This window comes from Pholcus phalangioides, unplaced genomic scaffold (assembly GCF_987345545.1).
Source record: "Pholcus phalangioides strain wild (caught in Gottingen) unplaced genomic scaffold, Ppha-v1.0 ptg000010l_1, whole genome shotgun sequence".
In the NCBI taxonomy this organism is placed as follows: Eukaryota; Metazoa; Arthropoda; class Arachnida; order Araneae; family Pholcidae; genus Pholcus; species Pholcus phalangioides.
In genome coordinates, this window is record NW_028301603.1 from 38,328,138 (window position 1) to 38,347,956 (window position 19,819).

The 19,819-nt window shown below is 38.3% G+C and overlaps 2 protein-coding genes across 3 annotated transcripts in view; one reads left to right on the forward strand and one right to left on the reverse strand.

Annotated features, from left to right (window-relative positions):
- Positions 1–13,162, reverse strand: part of LOC149081415 (vesicle-fusing ATPase 1-like) — a 31,998-nt gene extending 18,836 nt beyond the window's left edge. Inside the window, exons 1-7 of one of the 2 annotated variants that reach the window (XM_089238241.1) lie at positions 13,009–13,162; positions 10,825–11,016; positions 10,560–10,678; positions 4,243–4,327; positions 3,056–3,166; positions 2,864–2,952; positions 1,422–1,564 (exon numbers count right to left, since the gene is read on the reverse strand). In XM_089238241.1, coding sequence (XP_089094367.1) covers positions 1,422–1,564; positions 2,864–2,952; positions 3,056–3,166; positions 4,243–4,327; positions 10,560–10,678; positions 10,825–11,016; positions 13,009–13,020 — 751 coding nt within the window. In that variant the 5' untranslated portion in view covers positions 13,021–13,162. Of the gene's footprint in view, positions 1–1,421; positions 1,565–2,863; positions 2,953–3,055; positions 3,167–4,242; positions 4,328–10,559; positions 10,679–10,824; positions 11,038–13,008 lie in introns of those variants that run through there. The other variant, XM_089238240.1, reaches the window with a different exon arrangement.
- Positions 13,163–14,390: 1,228 nt separating this feature from the next.
- Positions 14,391–15,179, forward strand: LOC149081416 (uncharacterized). Its single transcript, XM_089238332.1, has one exon. It carries the CDS (start codon positions 14,391–14,393, stop codon positions 15,177–15,179), a length of 789 nt encoding a protein of 262 aa, XP_089094458.1.
- Positions 15,180–19,819: the final 4,640 nt, after the last annotated feature.

A 19,819-nucleotide genomic window follows, 5' to 3' on the forward strand; every position in this document is an offset into this window, starting at 1 on the left:
TTACGCAATATACAGTCGAACTTGGTTAATTTGAAGTCCCAAGTCAAAGGAAAAAGTTTGAATTATCCAATTAATCTATCTGGGATCTGTAAAATTACTACAAATTGCAACTTAATCATCAGCTTTCACATAGAATAAAAAAATATCAATTATTAAAATTTTATTAATGGCTACTTTATTAAACTGTATATAATAAATAATTTACAATCATAATTGATCTTAGCTGCTACATTATTCGACAGTTATAGAATCAGGATCACTAGAATTTTTTGACCATGTTCAAAGCCAGATTTACAGTTAGTTCCAGACTCTAGCACAAATGCCCGAGTGGTACAGTGGTAAGATGATTGTCTTCTACCATGAAGGTTACCGTCAGGATCCATGGGTTTAAATCCGGGAGAAAAGCATCGAAAACGAGTTCTTCACCTACCTGAGGCCCCCACTAATAGATAGAACCTTCATTTACCACCCAACTCTACTAGTTGGAAATTGCTATATGGCAATATGATTGGAGTGTGGTAAAGTAGACACTGCAAAAAAGTTGGGAGGAAGAGATCTCTGTAACAGGATAAGTCTGATGGCAGAGTACCGGCATTCATTAATTCAGCCTGATTTACAGAAACAGTTCATGACCATTCCATTATGAAACTGTTTCCCAGTGACGACAAATAGATTCCGATTTTGAATGTTACACCTTAATATATAGGTTGAAAAGCATAATCAAATCAGTATTAAGTGATACACAGTGATGCACTCCAGCTGAAAAATATTAAAATGGGCATTAAATTATAAAAAAAATAATAAGTGGAGAAAAACAGAACTTCTAAACTTTTGTTAATCTTTAAAAATTTGTTTTAACAACTTGATCAAGAAAATTAGTCTGGCATCTTGTATGAATTAACTGTTCTACCATGTCCATCCAAATTTTATTTTTTCTCTTTGTATTTTCTTTCAAATATTGTAAAATATGTAATTTAATTGTAAACTCGAATTTGTAGAATTTTATCGTAATTGACTGGGGACAAATAAATTGTTATGCTATGTATAATTTTTCTAATCTAAATTCCCTCATAACAAAAATCATGATTTTTTCCCTCCAACTTTGAATTATCTAAAAAATGTTTATGAGGCACTCAATGCCTCATGCTAACTAAAAACAAAAACCATCAAAAGCTGATACAACTATATGTGGGGATCTATTTTATATTTGAAAAATTGTTTTTCAAAGAATAAATTTTAACTACAAAAATCATACTAATAAATAGTACACAACTTTCACACATAATTTCATTGAATTTTAATTAAAATATTAAAATATAATTTCAATACACGAAACCCCAAATACAATAATTACAAAAAAAAACTAAATAAACTTTAACTCATTTGAAAACTTTACTTTTCATAAGCAAACAAATTATTACCAAGTTGTTCGATAACTTCGGGCGGGAAAACTCTGGAGGCAAAAGCTCGTCTGAAAATGGCATTGAACTCTGTGTCTAAGCCACCAATACCCAACTTCTGAAAATCCCAGTCAGGATTGATAATTGATACTCGTGCACATTTTCTACAAATAGCGGAGATGGGAAAATGGGTGTTAATAGACCACGTAATGTACAATATTCATCGCTCAAAAGAAAAATAAAATTGGTAACAAAATTTCAATGCCTATGTCACATTGAATGATAATAATTAATGAGCCGCCCTCAACAAAAATGAAGGGCAAAGCACAATGTGCTTGCATAATAAAATACAGGTTTCCCTAACTTCATGAGTTTTCGCCACAATACGATTTTCAAAAGTAAAACTCATAAGCCTGTGAAAATCAGTCCAAAATTTAATTCTAATGATGTAAAATCTGAAAATGAGCTTACAAAAAGAGATGACAGTCAAATCCTGTTATAAAAACTCCAAGGGACTGAAGAAAACACTTCACTATAACAAAATTTTGTTACAAAGGAATTTTCAATTTTATGAATTTTTTTGTGTTAAAAAAGTTCATTATATCAGAATTTTATTCTATGGAAAAATTATTTATTTCCGTTCCAGATCATAAAAAGAATGAAGTTAAATTTCAAAATTAACTCAAATCAACTAGGCATTGAATTTTTTTTTTTTTTTAGATAAGTTTTACATTCTTGACATATTTGAGGCAAATAATCTGTAATTTTTTTACTTACAAGAATTGTGAAAGCAAATTCCTCAAAGAACAAATTCCTCTAACGTATAAGTATGTAATGCTCACAACAAATACTTGAAAGATTTCACATCCAAAAGCACATGCAAATTCCAGTCTTTTTACATATGAGTGGGCTGGTATCTGGCACATTTCAAGAATGAATGACAAGAAGCCATGTTTGTTTCTGGGAAATGTCTTGAACAAATGTCCTGTAAAGACAACTACATCCACATCTTGAATATTTGAAAGTCTAGTCTTTTTTCTCTGGGATAGCTACTGTTTGAATTAAAATACCAATTTAATCTGATTTTTCAAAAATATTGAAAGAGCAGATGGAGATAACCCTTGCAACTTTTGGCTGGGGGTACCTCAAAATGTGTTACGAACCTCCGTGAACCACAAACAAGAATTGGCACAAATGCGCAGGGATTGATGCCTTGGCACACCATGTAGCAAGAGAACTGTTTGGCACAATTGGTACAGCTCTTGCATCCCTGCGATTATTTTGCTGAACCAATTAATCGTGTAAAGTGAGGGTCTACCTGTACAGAGGATGTTCAAACATATTGGGAATGATTTTGAAAGATAAATATAGAGCCCTGGCTTTCATTCATTCAGCACAAATCATAATGAAATGTGTTGTGATAACGACTTAGAATTAGTAGACTGCAGCAGATTTAAACTTACCCTTTAGCACTTCCTGTTAAATTTACTGCAGACCCTTCACCCTTCTGAAATACCACAGCTGCATCAGGCAAAAGTAGGCCAACTCTAGCCTGAAAGGAATAACGGAAAAGAAGTTTTATAAAAAATGTTTTTTATTTAATTGCCAAAACTGCTGCTCAACAACAAATACCAGAAAAGTGGGAGAGTACATACAGTGCGCTTTCCGGAGCTCTTTCCCTCCTGTTTAAATTGTTCGATATTCGCCACTTCCATCTCCTTTACAGTAATTTTCAACAGTTTCATGTCATCAATATTATAAGGCAGCTGCCAATGTAAAAGAATAAATAATTAAACAACAATGAGAAAGAAATTCTGAAATTCAACATTATCTAAACAGAGTTGGATTGCTGACATCACAAGCATCAAAAACTGGCTTTGGTTATTGAAAACTCGTCATTTGCACTTTCAAATAATTTTTAGCAGAAACAGATACAACAAACAATAAGAAACTTACTTTCGTCATTATTATAGCAGGGTTTTTTTTGTATTTGAAAATGATAATGTACCACAATTACCAAGTGAAGAAATACAGTCAAACCTCGTTAGTGCGTCACCCAGTTAACACGTCACTCCGCTTAACGGGTCACGTTTTGGGAGCCCCAATTGTCCTCAAGCAGGAATTGGCACAGCTATGGCTCACTCCGTTTAACGAGTCACTCCGCTTACTAAGTCATATTTTTTTGCTTTCCCAAGAGTGACTCATTAACGAGGTTTGACTGTATTTATTGTAGAAACTTAAATGTTTTCACTACATATCAAAATATATAATGTTGCAGTAAATGTAATAAATCTGGTCATTATGCATAATTGCTGATTATTATGCACAATCACCGACAATTGTTTGAAAATTTTGTGAATTTATCACATTTGCTCGTTTGTTTTACCCTCACGTCATATTGGAGAAAAAGGACAAATTGTCAATAAATTAACTAAATTCACCTGCCATTTTGCTCAAACTCTTCTATGATAATGGACTGGTGATGTTGACTGCATTTAAAAGTGTTGATAAACATGATAAGGGTTTAACATGATTATGATTACAAGACTGGATAATTTTTATCTTATTTTTTTATGTTTCTATCATCTTTAAACTTATTCAAAGTAAATTAAATTTTCATGGCAAATTAAGTACAGTACACCCATCATGTATGGGACAAACTGATAAATTGGTTGGATTTAAGTGATATTTTCGTCCAACTTCTTCCATACTTACCAACTTCATTCAGGAATCATGCATCATCACTGGTAAAAATAATAAATGTAGGAAAATTTATCAAACTTACTGAGATGATTGGTAATTATGCATAATAACCAAAATCATACAGAACAAATGACCTTACCCACTGTCCAACAGTAAAAGCCTGCTTGCTGAACTGTTTGACAAAATCAACAGCCATTTTATCAGTGTCATAAGGTTCAATGGTCCTAAAAGTAATAAACATATAGAAGCTGCAGTTTAGCGAATCAGTCTCACAACAATTCTCTTTGCAAGCAACTTCTAGAAGGTGCATATTTGTTGGAAACTGACACTCAAAACAAAATTTTATAAAATATCTACTAGGTTATAATAAAAATGTCCAGTGGACTCTAGTTATTGGTATATCCAAGGGATACCAATTTAAGTATTAAACAAAGTATGTGTTTTAATGGTATAGTGCAATTATTCTCAACTGGGGCCATATGGCTCCCTTGCAGTCCTGAGATATTCTAAAGGCACCACAAGTGAAAATCAGATGAAAGGAGGGCCATGACCAGTGGTGAAGGGGACCACAAAGAACTGTAAAGAAATAAAGCTTTCAAGTGAAATATGGTGAGAAAAATATGACTACTTTCACAATCCAGCAGAGCTGTCAACAGGGCCAGAGCTACCTTAACCCATGGGCACAGTGTTTGCCAATATGCATCTATAAGCCAGCATGATTCATGCATCAAAATTCAATTTTACTCCTCCAAATTTTATTGAGAAGTGAAAATACTCTGCAAAATTTTGGTAATTTTTTCAATATATTTATTTCTCATTTATAAAAAAGGAATAACCCCCTTTTGACAAAAATACCCCTTAAAATTTTGGAGAGGAGTGAAATTACTCTTCAAAATTATATTTTCAATAACAGTGTGTGGCATGCCCGGGGCCTCATATACATAGTATTCATAGGGAGTCTGGCCTACATGATGAGATATGGTACTATGGTATATGTAAGCTGTTACTTCCAGCTAAGTATGGGGATGGCCCCAGAACATCACTTTGGGCCTAGGGAGATGTGTCAGGAACATAGAATAAATCTTAATTTTAGTCTACGTTTATGGTCAGGAGGATAAATTTATTGTGTAGTTTCATTGGATTGTCTCATAGTTTACATAGACCCAATTTTAAAATTTCATTCCATTTCACATTTGAATAGGCTCTTGGGAGGGGTGATCACCCAACTTCTCAGTCTGTGAATGGGCTCCAGACTCCAGAGATCTTATTTATAAAATTTTAGTTCCTTATAAATTTGATAAATAGAAAGGGTCTTGCTCTTGGATGAAGGTAGAGGTCTTGTACCTCTCAGATAAGGTACAGGGATCACAAAACGAAAATATGGTCTAAAAAGGGGGCCATGGGCTGAAAAAGGTAGAGAAACACTGGTTCAGTGCAGTTTTTAATCTTTTCACATGTGCAGACTGATGAAAACAGTAAAAAATAATTCTGTGAACTGGCAAAAACAACAAATAATTTGCAGACTAGCAAAATAAATGAGTAGGAAAAAATAATCTGTGGACCTGCAAAAGATGAATAAATCGGAAGAATAATTTAGACTGGCAAAAATAAATAAATGGGAAAAACAATTTGTGGAGTGGGGGACAACAAAAACAGCAACAAAAACAAATTTAGAGAGAGTATTGTATTTTTAAAATCTTTTTAAATTATGTAGCAGCTGCATAAATTTGGCGAAATTTGTTATGAACCAGTCGAAAATTCTTACAGACCAACAGTTGAAAAACGTTGGTGCAGTAGATTATAACACATATTAAAAAAAATAAAAAGTTGCCAAAAATGTTAAAATTTATCAGAATATTCTTTGCATCAATTTGTCATTGTTGAAAAAAAAGGTGGGTAAGAGTACACATGATTTTTTCGCTGCTGGAAGCAAAGCAAGTAAAAACAAATATGACCAAGTTAATGCACATGTTTAGAATTGCTACTAGAAACTGATATTATTGATAATATCCTTTGTGTCTTCCATTTATGTAAAATATGATTTTGTCATGTTAGGGTGTAATTTTTCTGAAAAAAGGTGGAAGCTTTCAAGTTATTATGAACAACATTCTCTGCCAAACAATATGGTGATGTTAGAATTCAGCTGCATCACACAGGGTATTAATATCTATGAGCAATTCGGAAAAGCAATACATAGGCAGGTAAGAGTATGAACATAACTGTGATGCAAGTCTTCTCTGTTAAAATGAAGTCTGGATGTGAAGAAAGCAATGGCTGGTCATAATCATAAATGACCAGAAAATAGTGATTATATTGAAAAAGCCCTGAAAGTATAACGAAAACACATTCAAAGCCTCCATCGAAAAACCAATTTTCTCAATAAGTTTGATCATGCAATGATATGTCAGTGTACCCACTCTGTAAACAATCCTACATGAAGATTGGACTCTGTGTGCGGGATATATAAGTGGGGGGGGGGGGGGGACATGAGGAAAGCACTAATTACAAGGTGCATCCGTTTGTGGCTACTGTTAAATTTTTGGATGCTTACCCTTACCAGACGAGGCATTCGATTATGATGACTTGTTTTCACCCGTTGCTCGTTTTGATACCCTGCGTACTGTTCTCAGTGTTGCGGCTTCACATAAATTATATCTTCATCAATTTGATGTGAAAACAGCTTTCCTGTATGGATTTCTTAATGAGGAAATTTATATGCAACAACCAGAGGGATATGATGATGGCTCTGGTCGAGTGTGTCGTCTTATACGTTCGCTTTATGGACTAAAGCAAGCTCCTCGATGCTAGAATCGACGATTCGTGCAATTCATCACCAAGTTGAATTTTCAACAATCTCAAGCTGATCCATGTCTATTTACTAGAAAGACTGAGGAAGAGATGCTCATCATCGCTCTCTATGTTGATGACAGACTGGTAGCTGGATCAAGCAAGTTAGAGATAGACAAGCTGATCGCTGATCTGAAGCAAGAGTTCAAGATAACTGATGGTCCACTAGACTCGTTCTTGGGTGTCCAAGTTCAACAGAAAGAAAATGGATACATTTTCATACCTCAAGACCTGTATGCTGAGAAAATTTTGCATCGTTTTGGTATGGAGCAAGCTAAGCCAGTAGCTACTCCATGTGAAACCACTAAACTTCAGGAGGGAGCTGATCCTGTTGATGTTCCCTATAGAAAAGCAGTTGGGTGCTTACAGTATCTAGCTGTGGCTACTCGCCCGGATATAGCTTTTGTGTCATGAGCTTTGTGCAAACCAACAAAAGATGACTGGATTCGTGTGAAAAGGATTTACATACCTTCGTGGTACCACTGATTTGGGCCTGATGTATCGTTCATCTCTGAGATCAAGCTTCTGTGTTTACAGTGATGCAGATCATGCTGATGATCAGAAAACTTGGTCAACTTCTGGAATGGTCTCTTTGAATTCAGGTGCCGCTATCACCTGGTGGTCAAGACTTAAACACAGTGTAGCCATCTCCTCGACGGAAGCTGAGTATGTTGCCGCAAGTGAAGCTGCTAATGAGCTGGTGTGGTTGAAGCTGTTATTCAAAGAACTTATCGGATTCTGTGACATTCCAGTTCTCTATGTGGACAACCAAAGTGCTATAAAGCTGGTGCAAAATCCACAATTTCATCGTAGATCAAAGCATATTGACGTTCGATTTCATTCAGTGCGTGAAAAATGTAAAAATAATGTAATGTCTGTGATGTATGTACCGTCCCGAGATCAAAGGGCTGATATCATGACGAAGCCATTGTCAAGAGTAATTTTTAATTGTATTCGCAAAAATATTGGGCTTCATATCAGGAGGGAGTGTTGAATTACGATATCTCGCCAACCTTGGCAGTGACTTGGCAACCGAAACATATACCGCCAAGTCAGTTCATTCGTCATCAGTCGAGATCTGTACTCACGGAGACTGGGTTGTGTATGTGCTAAGCATCATGTAATATTTTTTGTTTCACTTTACTATAAATTAAAGTAATAATTGAGTATGAAGCACTCCATATTACTTTGCAAACTCCGTTATTTACTCTGCTACACCTTGCGTCTGTATAAAACGCAAGAATTACTCATTTGTTTATAAAGTTACCACTTTCATTTTTCATACTATTATTCTTAATTTAAATAAACCATGTTTTATGAAATTTTTGTAACTTCATTCACACACACACCTTGTTTCTTTTTTGTAATCAAAAATCCACTAGGTGTGCACACTCTTACCCACCCATTCTCACATCCCAATTTTGTTAAAACCTGATTCATATCAATTGTATAGAAAACAATATTAAGTTGTTTTTTGAACTTATTGCAGTGGAAGAAATCATCCTCCACTGCAAGAAAACTGGGTTGTTTCTACACTGCTCAAAACAATTAGGGGAGCACATGGTTTTAACAAAATTACGCAAAGATGTATACCGATAAGTAACATAAAATGAATCATCTATAATTTAAAGCCTAGCAGGAAACGGAAGAAGAAAACTTCATATGCAAATCAAAGTTCATGACGTCAAAAACCAGAAAAAGGAGATAAGGGCAGAAATCGGGATGTTGCAGAAACGTCTGTTTTACTGCCGTAACTGTGAAATTCGATTGCGCAGTATTTTTTTTTGAGACAAGGTGTCTTGAGGATGTCTCAACATGTGATTTACCGGAATCCATGGCATGGCGTGTTATAGGCAGACTGGAATCCGGGCAAACACAACGTAGTGTAGCGGACGCTGTTGGAGTCGCCAGAAGTGTTGTTGCAAGGCTGTGGAATCAATTCCAAGAAACAGGAAATGTTAGTCATCGACCAGGGCAAGGTCGGCCACGCGCCACTACAGCAACTGATGACCAGTATATATGGTTAACAGCCCGTCGAAACAGAACAGAGAATGCTACGCAGCTGCAAAGACGGTTAAAAACAGACAAAAAACAATAGACAAAAATAGACAAAAAACTCTTGGCAACAGGACGAAGGGTGTCCAGCCAAACAGTACGTAATCGGCTTCATGAGGGAGGGCTCTATGCACGTAGGCCAATGGTCTGCATTCCGTTGACCCCACGTCACTGTGCGGCCTGAAGAAGATGGGCTGCTGAACATAGAGATTGGGAGCAACATGATTGGAGCCAAGTGCTGTTTACAGACGAGTCCCGATTCAGTCTGGAGTGTGACACCCGACGTGTTCTGGTATGGAGGGACAGGGGCACTCGAAATAACCCCGCATTCGTTCGTGAAAGGTCACAATACAGACGAGCTGGTTGGATGGTATGGGGTGGAATCAGCATAGGCGGACGTACGGACCTGCATATCATTCGGAATGGCACTTTGACGGCCCGAAGGTATGCAGACGAGATACTGCGACCTCATGCCATCCCTTACGCTGGAGCCATTGGAGATTCCTTTGTTTTCCAGGATGATAATGCCCGACCGCATAGAGCTCGTCTGGTGGAGAACATGCTTGAAGCTGAAACAATACAGCATATGGAATGGCCAGCGTGCTCTCCTGACCTGAATCCGAGCATGTCCCAAACATGCTCGGACGACGCATTGCTGCGCGACCAAGGCTGCCTGTTACTGTCCGAGACTTACAGATTGCACTTCTTGAGGAGTGGAACAGTATTTCCCAAAGTCTGATCGATAACCTCATCGCATCCATGGCAAACAGGTGTGCAGCAGTCTTAGCTGTTCGAGGAGACCACACGCCCTATTAAAACTCATGCATCATGTCTAAACAGTACTTTTTTTTATCATTTACATGTAACCAAATTGTTGCCCTAAATCATCTTTTCATGTTTTTTCCATATTTTCAAAGAATTAAAGCTTAATTCCAAATTTTTTTACGTCTTGTTTCTGTATTGCGCATTGATACGCGTGTACTATGCATTGTATGCCAATACGTGGCTGTCTCGCACGGTTTTCTTCACTTTTTTACTTGCTCCCCTAATTGTTTTGAGCAGTGTATATAAAAATTTTACCTTTTGCTGAAATTTCATCAGCATTATCCAATGATATAATACAAAAAAAAATTATTACTAATAGTCCATAAAGACAGCTCTGGAAAAACGATAATTAATTGAAATTTTTCTTTCTTTTTTTAATGCATAGTCCATGGACATACATAGGATTGACAGGAGGGCCGTTTTAAGAACATCAATTTTTTTAGGCCCATGCGTTTAGACAGCACTGGAGCACACCAGGTTTAAGGGAAGCACAAAGAATCCCTTCCAGATAAATTCTGAGTTTCTGAAAAACCTTCATAGAGTATATTAAACTAATAGAAATGGATTAAGAACCATATAAAGGTTTGTTCGATACTTTAATGTTTTTACAAAAATACCTTTCATTTCTGATCACCTTGGGGAGGGTCCCCTCCCTGCACAAATTATGGAACATATTATAGATTATATAATTATGGATTTTCAATTTATAAAAAAAACACTGCCACTCACGTCTTTTTCTCCAAAAAATCTACTTCCACAGTCATCTTCGCCACATACTGAGTATTCGGATCGAAGCTAAATGGCCTCACTTCCAATTTCTGTCTCAATGATAAGTCTGCCCATTTTCGCTTTAAAAAAAATCAAATATTTCAAACAAGGAAATACTTTATGTCGTTATGTGACTTATATGAGCACATAAACATGTTAGTTGTGAAGTGAAAAAAGATGTATAACTAAAAACAATAGAAGGTTTAGAAATAAAATTTATACCTACCATTGGTAGACTGAATCCAATAGTTCCTTGTTGAAAACCAGGGTAAGTCTTGAGTGTGAACACAAATTTGCTGTTTGAAACTGTAGTGATCTCCACATGGCGTATTTTATCCGGCGGGAAATCCAGCTCGCTCACAATAGCGCAATTAGTGAATGACAGGCTCTCCGTGGGACATTTTGTCATAGACAAGAGCTGTCGATAAAACGAATTCATGTTTAATTCAGACTTCAATGAAATGTAAATCAAGGCAAAATTTGAAAAAACCGATTACCTCAGGGTTTGACATATCAAAAATAATATTGTTAAATTGAGTATTGTTATATAAACGTTCCGACTGTATTTTTTTAAATGGCCCTAAATACTAAATAATCGTTTTTTTCATCTTTCCAGAGACTTCTGAAAGAGGTTATTTGTATTCCCTTCTTTCGGGGCTGCCCTTATGGGAAGTGGGGACATGTGAAAATAATTGCAATGCCAATGTGATTCACTAGAGGTTATTACAAATGTCTAGTCCCTTATGCAGCGAAACTTCCCTCACGTCAGACACTACTTTGCAAATACGAGCCGATCTCATAGTTAAAATGTCTCGCCACAGGGAGCAACAGGCCTACAAACAGTACAGATATTAAATCATTACACCTCTCACTCACTTCACTTCTGAAATATAGATGGCAGCACTGAAAAATCAGACAAAACACTAGATATGCACTCAGACTGCTAGGTACACACACACTTACACTTCTCTCACAACTCACTAGGTAGTAAATTGCCCATGGCAATAGACCTGAGTTGTGTTCAGTTTGGAATTAATGCAGATATTACTGGTTAATAGACGCCGTTCTAAATCCTGTGGATAGGCCAAAAATGTACAATATTCGCTCTGTATTAGCTGATGACACCCCTTGCAAGCATAATTTCCAGTCCTATCACTATCTAATCCTTGTTTTACGGAAGGACATCTCCGTGGTTTCCCCTTGTTTCTGCCATCCTGACATTTTTTAATATATTTTTTTCTGTGCATTACATTTCAATATATTCGGACTAGAAATCAGATATGCTAAATGCAGTAACTAACAAAAAAATTATTTTTCTACGTCAAAATGTAGTAAATACCAAGGTTGTAGGTTGTTGACCTGGAAAACAAGATATGAGTGTTCAACTCACTCTAAGTAGTTAAAAGAATGACTGCACCAGTTACACACCCCCAAAGTGCTGCTCTGCCTCCTTCGATCCACTGGGGGGACCCACTCCCACAGGAGTTGGGAGGTGCAGTATGTAAAGTGCTGTAAACCTCTGTTCTGTTACACAAATTATGCATGCTTGTACAAGCTGCGCTTACATAAACTAAAAAGTGAAGTTAGGTACCCATGATGTAAGTACCAATATTTGTCTTACTGCTTCAGAGAGCAGCACCTGCTTGGTGTTGGTATTCTTGTTGTCGTTTTTCTTCTCCACACAAGGACAAAGGTAGCCAAAGCGTGCAGGCACATCATTGCTCAGAAAATCAACATGTACCAGATACAAACTAGTCCTTGTGCAAGCATACTTGCCCCAAAAAAGAATGTTTTGCATTGTTCTGCAATGAGCCCTCGACTGACTGGAAATGTTCTGCAGTTCCCATAATAGTGCTTTCTACATTTTTAAAATTCTTCCCGATTGTTCTGTAATAGCACTGATTGTTCTGTGACGTACGTCGCAGACTTCGGCATATTCTGCTTTGGGGCATACAAAATGATTTAACATACATATGCTTGTATAAAAAGACTGAATATGCATGCCTGTTAAAAAGCTTTTGGTGGGTCAAGGTGGCAAGTTCGGAGGGGGAAGCGCTGTATTTGAAAAGGAGTGGTCAAGAAAATTAATGGAATGGGTAAAAGCCACAAAACCAGTATAGCTTACACGCAGTAAACTATACATCTGTCTCTGCCTACAGTGATGGGCAAGATTTTACAAAAGAAACTGTCCAACTTAGTGAAATCAGAGGATATTTAATTTCAAATAAAAATTTTAAAGAAAAAGGTTGGGATTGCGCACATATAATAAGCGCGATAGTCGAATTTATGAAGCGTTGATAAGTAACGCAAATTAAATCCGAGATCAACGAGGATAATCAATGCGCCTTTAATAATCGATTAATATGATAATACAGTAGGGGGTTGAATGAATGAATAAATAGAGCTTTACCAAGACAGCCATGTCTGTGCTTGCTGGATAAGCTGATGTACAAGCAATGCAAGATTTTCCAAATTAAAATAACGAGATCGACTCAATTTCCGTAAACAACGTTAACGGGAAGGATCAGCACCTTCGTCATAGGACAGCTGCTGCACTGCAGTACAGTTCCACGCCGCCCAAGGTGAGTAGGAAAGTGCATGTCATCACTAGAGGGCAGCAACCGATATTTCTGATGACGTCATCCAGTTACACAGAGTGGACAAAAAGTATGTAAAAACACTGATCTGTGGGATATTGTTCAAGAAGCATTATAAAGATTCAGATCGTCATCGGAATTCGAGAGCAAAAATTCTTTAAGTCTAATTTTGTTTATTTTATGTGCTGCTATCTATTGTTTAAATGACAGACGACTTATTTGGTGATGCGTTTCAGATTATCAGCAGAAAGTTCTGGTTAAGGGAGAAAATTTTTTTATTCAATACAGATCAAAGCTGTATAAAGATCGTAAAAATCGCTGTAGAAATCTCGAGCCGCTTTAATTCAGCTCCTCACAAGCGAAGCCCACAAACTGAGCTAAGATTTTAGGTTCATCTAGATCTTTATGGGAGAAGACATGAAAAACAGCGGACAGTTGATGCAGAAGATTCTGTTGTGTGATCTGTACTGTTATCCATTCTTGAAATCAAAGATTTGTGCAGTGATGATGAATTTCAGATCAGATCCCTGAGCAAAACCAACAATTTGTACTGAATTTAAAGGCCATCTTAAAAGCGTTATGGGCCAAGTGATTTTTCTGAGGCCCTAGCTGGCGAATTCTCGAAAATTTGAACCAGTTAATTTTGAGTGGGCCCCCCCCCCCTCTTTTCTTGAGGGGCCCATGCGTTAAGACGGCACTGTTTCGAGCACATGAGGGGAACATCAGAAACAATGAACCTGATAAGAAACACGACAGGTGACCGCTTTGGTCTACACGAGCATCGGAATGGCGTCGGTCTCCGTCTAAAAGTTGTTAAGCGTCAACTATGAATACGACAATAATCTAGAATTGTGAATGATAGTAGTATTATAATTACGTGTTAATTAATATTGTTAATAAACGAAGATTATGCTATTCTTCGACTTACGTATCCTTCAGTGGTGACTTCATGGGAAGATCGCGCAACCTTCAAGCAGCAGAAACAACGAGGGATAACAATATGGCCGTCAACATCGTGCTTCTTCTTCTACAGGTGTCCATCCTCAGCGAACGATAAGCCGTGTGGTTTCCTGTCTCCGCTCCGCCAGATAACTAAGTAAGCTCAGCATGTACAACATTTTTTTTTCCGTGTTATTTCCCTGGCGTAGGCGATTCAATTTCATTCTCGATTTTGTATTTCTTCATTGTCATCAACATGACCAACACCCAGGACAGGTCCACGGAGATAGACAGGGTCGCACTTAAACTACCACAATTTTGGGACAAAGATGCTGACTTATGGTTTATAAATATTGAAGCGCCATTCGCTCTCACTAATATTACCCGGGATCAGACGAAGTATTATGCTGTAGTTTCTGCCCTAAACTCTGAAGTATTGTCGTATGTCAGTGACATTGTGAGGAATCCCCCGGCTGAAAATTTATATCTTACGCTCAAGGAGAGACTCGTGGCTGAATTTTCCGACTCGGAACAAAAACGAGTGAAAGATTTGCTATCAAATGCGGTCCTAGGCGATGACAAACCCTCTCATTTGTTGAGAAAAATGCGTCAATTGGCCAATGACAAAGTTGATGCAGAATTCCTCAAAACATTGTGGATACAAAGGTTACCCAAAGAGACCCAAGCAATTCTGTCAATTTCCGATGGAAATCTTGACAAGTTAGCTCAAATGGCTGACAAGATCTTGGTACTAAACCCACACTACGTAGCTGAAACACAGTGTCGCTTAGGTAAATCAACTGAAAACACAGAACTAACAGACTTGCGAACTCAAATTGCGGCACTAACTGAGCAAGTAAAACGTCTCTCACGAGATAGACAGAGAGGGCCAAGAAGCTATAGCCGTGACCATTCATACAACAGACGGCGATCACAGAGTCCGAGGCGAGCGCTGCCAGAAGGTATATGCTGGTACCATTTCAATTTCGCTGATAAAGCCTATAAATGCCAGCAACCATGCAACTACAACAGTCAGGGAAACTAAACCAGAAATCACATGTGGCGGAGTGTGATTTCAAATTCAATTCCTCTAGCCGCCTATTCATTCATGATCCAACTTCACGTCGTCATTATTTAATTGACAGTGGTAGTGATGTTTGCGTTTTGCCCTACAAGTCGGGTATGTCATTTGTAGCACCATCATCCTTAACATTATATTCTGCTAACAACAGCCCCATCAAAACATTTGGCACCAAGATCAGCCTCAATTTACGTCGTGAATTCCGGTAGCCATTTATCATAGCTAACGTTAGCAAACCTATCATAGGTGCTGATTTTCTGAAACATTATGGACTGTTGATTGATTTGAAAAATTCTTGCCTCAGGGACCCTTTAACTAGATTATCTAGCAAATGCTCTACTATCAACAGTCCAGAGATGAGCGTTACACTCATAGCCACTGATGAAAAGTTCAAACACATTTTCTACAGATACAAAGAAATTCTCTGTCCATATCCATCCTTACCTGATGCGAAACACAACACAGTACACAGAATCATTACAACGGGACAACCTGTTTTTTCACGCCCCCGGCGTTTAAATCCCAAGCAGCTGGAAGTCGCAAAAATAGAATTTCGGATTATGCTTGAACAAGGAATTTGTAGACCCAGTAAATCTAATTGGTCTAATCCTCTTCATATGGTTCCAAAACCTAATGGAGATTTTCGTCCTACGGGTGACTATCGGGCTTTAAATAAACAAACACAAAAGGACCGCTATCCACTACCTCACATACAAGATTTTTCCCAGACATTATTTGGCAAAAACATCTTCTCAAAAATTGATTTGACCAGGGCCATGGCCCCCACATCCTGAAGCAGGGCCCCTAGGCTGGGATCTTTTACTGCCCCCCCCCCCGACCAGACTTTCACGGGGCCCCCTTTATGATGAATTTATAGCGTGAAAGAACAAAAAAATTATTAAAATCCTCCCGGGCCCCAGGGCTGGAGCCTTGTCAGCCCACCTCTTGTGGGGGCCATGACCAGGGCATATCATCAAATACCTGTTCATCCAGATGACGTGCCGAAGACGGCCATTACAACACCATTTGGTCTTTCTGAGTTTTTATATATGCCCTTTGGACTATCGAGCGCTGCTCAGACATTCGATTCCAACGCTTTATACACGAAATTTTGTATGGCTTCGATTTTGCTTTTGCTTACCTCGACGATATTCTGATCAGCAGCTGTTCAAAAGATGAGCATGTCAAACATCTTGACATGGTGTGCAAACGACTCTCGGAGTATGGTATCAGAATTAATGTAGACAAATGTATTCTAGGAGCAAAAGAACTTCCTTTCTTGGGGTATCTGGTGAGTGACAAAGGTATCAAACCTCTCCCAGACAGAGTTGAGGCCATTCTCAAATTTGAGCATCCCAAAACAATAGCCGTCTTAAGACGATATTTAAGCTTATTTAATTATTACCGTCGCAACATTCCACACGCAGCATTTTCTCAAGCATTATTATGTACACATATACAAGGCACAAAAAATCTGATAAAACGGAAATAATTTGGACACCTGAGTCCTCGAAAGCTTTTGAAGAATCCAAACACCAATTAGCCGAGGCGACTCTACTCCACCATCCTTCTCCAGATGCGGAGTTGGCATTGTATGTTGATGCATCTGATTTTGCCATAGGCGGTGCCTTGCATCAAGTCATTTCAACAGGCCTAGAACCTTTAGGTTTCTTTTCCCGCAAACTCTCAGACACAGAAAAAAAATACTCAGCTTATGACCGAGAGTTGCTAGCTGCCTATGCGGCGATCAAACATTTTCGTTTCATGGTCGAAATGCATAATTTTGCGTCAGCTAGACTATATAGGTCAATAGGTCAGTTTACAACCGACATCAGACATGTCAAAGGAATAGGGAATATCCCTGCCGATACTCTCTCTAGAGTCGATACCATAACATGTCCAAATCCAATGGATTACAAAGGTATGGCGGAGTCACAAATTGCTGACAAGGAACTGTCATCACTATTAGCTGACACACATTCATCATTAAACTTAAAAAAGTTAAAACTTCCTGATGGCCCTGTCGAATTATATTGCGACATTTCTACAGGCAAAATTCGCCCATTCGTACCAAAGTCCTGGAGATACAACATTTTCACTTACTTGCACAATTTGGCACACCCAGGCACCAAAGCTTCAATTAAACTCATCACAGACAGGTTTATTTGGCCAAAAATAAACTCCGATTGTAATAAGTGGGCAAGATCATGCATACCTTGTCAAAGGTCAAAAATAGTCAAACATACGAAAAGCCCAGTTACAAATATCACGGTCAGCAATTCACGTTTTCATCACATTCACATTGATTTAATAGGACCTCTGCCTACTTCAAACAATAGCACGTACTGTTTGACAATGACCGATAGATTCACTAGGTGGGTAGAGGCAGAACCTTTACCAAATATAGAGGCACTTACAGTGGCCAAAGCACTATACCGCTCATGGATATCTCGTTTCGGCATCCCAGCTGCCATCACCACCGATCAGGGACGATAATTTGAATCACGCCTTTTCCGATCCCTAGCCATGCTATTGGGCATTAAACATATACACAGCACCGCTTTCCATCCGCAAGCCAATAGTCTCATAGAGAACTGGCACCGTACAGTCAAGTCCGCGCTAAAAGCTTACTTGACGGAGCGGTGGACCGAAACGCTTCCAACCGTCTTACTGGGTTTGCGATGTACTTACAAGGTAAGTACTACAGGCCCTAAATTACTACAGGCCCTGACCAAGTGAACTGGTGTATGGACAAACAATTCGTCTCCCAGGAGAATTCTTTGATGAAACACCTGGTGACATAACTACTCCAGAGTTCGTGAAGGAACTTCGACATACTATGAAAAGCTTATCGCCAACTCAAACAGGATGTCACGGAAAGCCGAAGGTTTGCGTTTACCAAGAACTCAGTTCATGCAGTCACGTTTTCCTCCGGCATGACGCAGTCCGAGCCCCACTACGACCACCATACGATGGGCCGTTTCCAGTTGTGGACAGAAGTGATAAGACTTTCAAAATCCATAAAAATGGTAAAGACATTATCGTCTCCATCGATCGGGTCAAACCTGCCTTTCTTCTAAACGACGAACCTGCAGAAGCAAGAGGCAACATAACGACACCGCAGCCTTCACCGGTTCCTGCCACAGAGTAATAATACTATAGAGTGCGCGCGAGGGGTTACAATGTGAAGCAAAGATCCGGAGTCACGTGACTCCGGTCGAAAGGCTGGTCAGGGAATCTCGCTGGCAATGCTTTCCTTATGGCTACTCGTATTACGATCTACACGTGCTGTCTTATTTTTCATTAGAATGGTCACCACGTGTGCAGCTTTCGGATGTTCTGAACGGTTTAGGAAAGGAGGAACATTATCCTTTCACAAGTGAGTACTTTTTTACTTATTCTTCTTCTTATAAATTAAAAATTGGAATATTAAATTAACGATGCAATGTATTTCTGACGTAGTCTCAGTTTTTAACGACTCCATTTTGGATTTAATTCAATTAAAGTTCCAAGTTTTGGTAAAATTCAAATGTCATGAATCATTATTACGTGTTTTAATAGAATTTTTGGCAATAAATGATTGAAATTGTGAGTTTTATGAAGTTTTAACTGAAATAAAACTCCGCAAGATTTGGCGAGCTAGTGAGTTCATTCGAGTTTTGCTCAACTTGGAAGGAAATATGCTTTTCAGAAGGAGAAATTTATGAAAAATATTCTAGTTAAATAGAATGTGAGGAAAACTTACCCCCCCCCCCCCCGTCTAGACAATTGCAGTTTTGCATAAAAATGCATAACAACCTCTAAAAATAATAGTATTTTTACCCCTCTTCGTAACGGTTATGTTTGCATATGCTGATAAATACAGCAAAAGCCAACATGAACTAAGCCGATGAAAAAAGATCTCTCTCTATCTTCGCATTTATTATTAATTTAATTTTTATGGCGAAATATGTGTAGTGTACGCATCTCAAAAATGAGTGAAATTCATTGAAAAAATGAAGGAAAGTTTTCATCAACTTGATCGAATTGAGTCAAATTTCGTTACAGCAACATCCTAGCTTCTGCGAAAACGCGCCAAATGTAATAGCGCAGAACCTGTTCTTTCCCCGACAATACTGCTCATCTTTTCTTCACGTTCGGCAAGTTTTATGAATAGCGTGCGCGGTCTATTTATATCTTAAGTCTATGGTTCCTGCTGAGCAACCAATGGAGGCCCAGGAAAAAACTACCAGGTCTGGCCGCCGCATTCGGTTGCCGGTTCGCTTTCAAGAAAATTCTTTCTAGGGGCGGGGTACTGCAGCGGCCCACTGATTAATGACTAAAGACGCGCCGGGTGCAAAATGCGCATGGGCGTGGAGGAAAAGAAAAAGGGAGGAGAGACGAGGGAAGAAGACTGTTACACGGACAGTCTACACGAGCATCGGAATGGCGTCGGTCTCCGTCTAAAAGTTGTTAAGCGTCAGCTATGAATACGACAATAATCTAGAATTGTGAATGATAGTAGTATTATAATTATGTGTTAATTAATATTGTTAATAAACGAAGATTATGCTATTCTTCGACTTACGTATCCTTCAATGCCAAAGCGTCCTCCTACGTTTCAG

Excerpts from the sequence above, each read along its gene's own strand:
- LOC149081416 (XM_089238332.1), top strand. The coding sequence starts at position 14,391 with ATGACCAACACCCAGGACAGGTCCACGGAGATAGACAGGGTCGCACTT.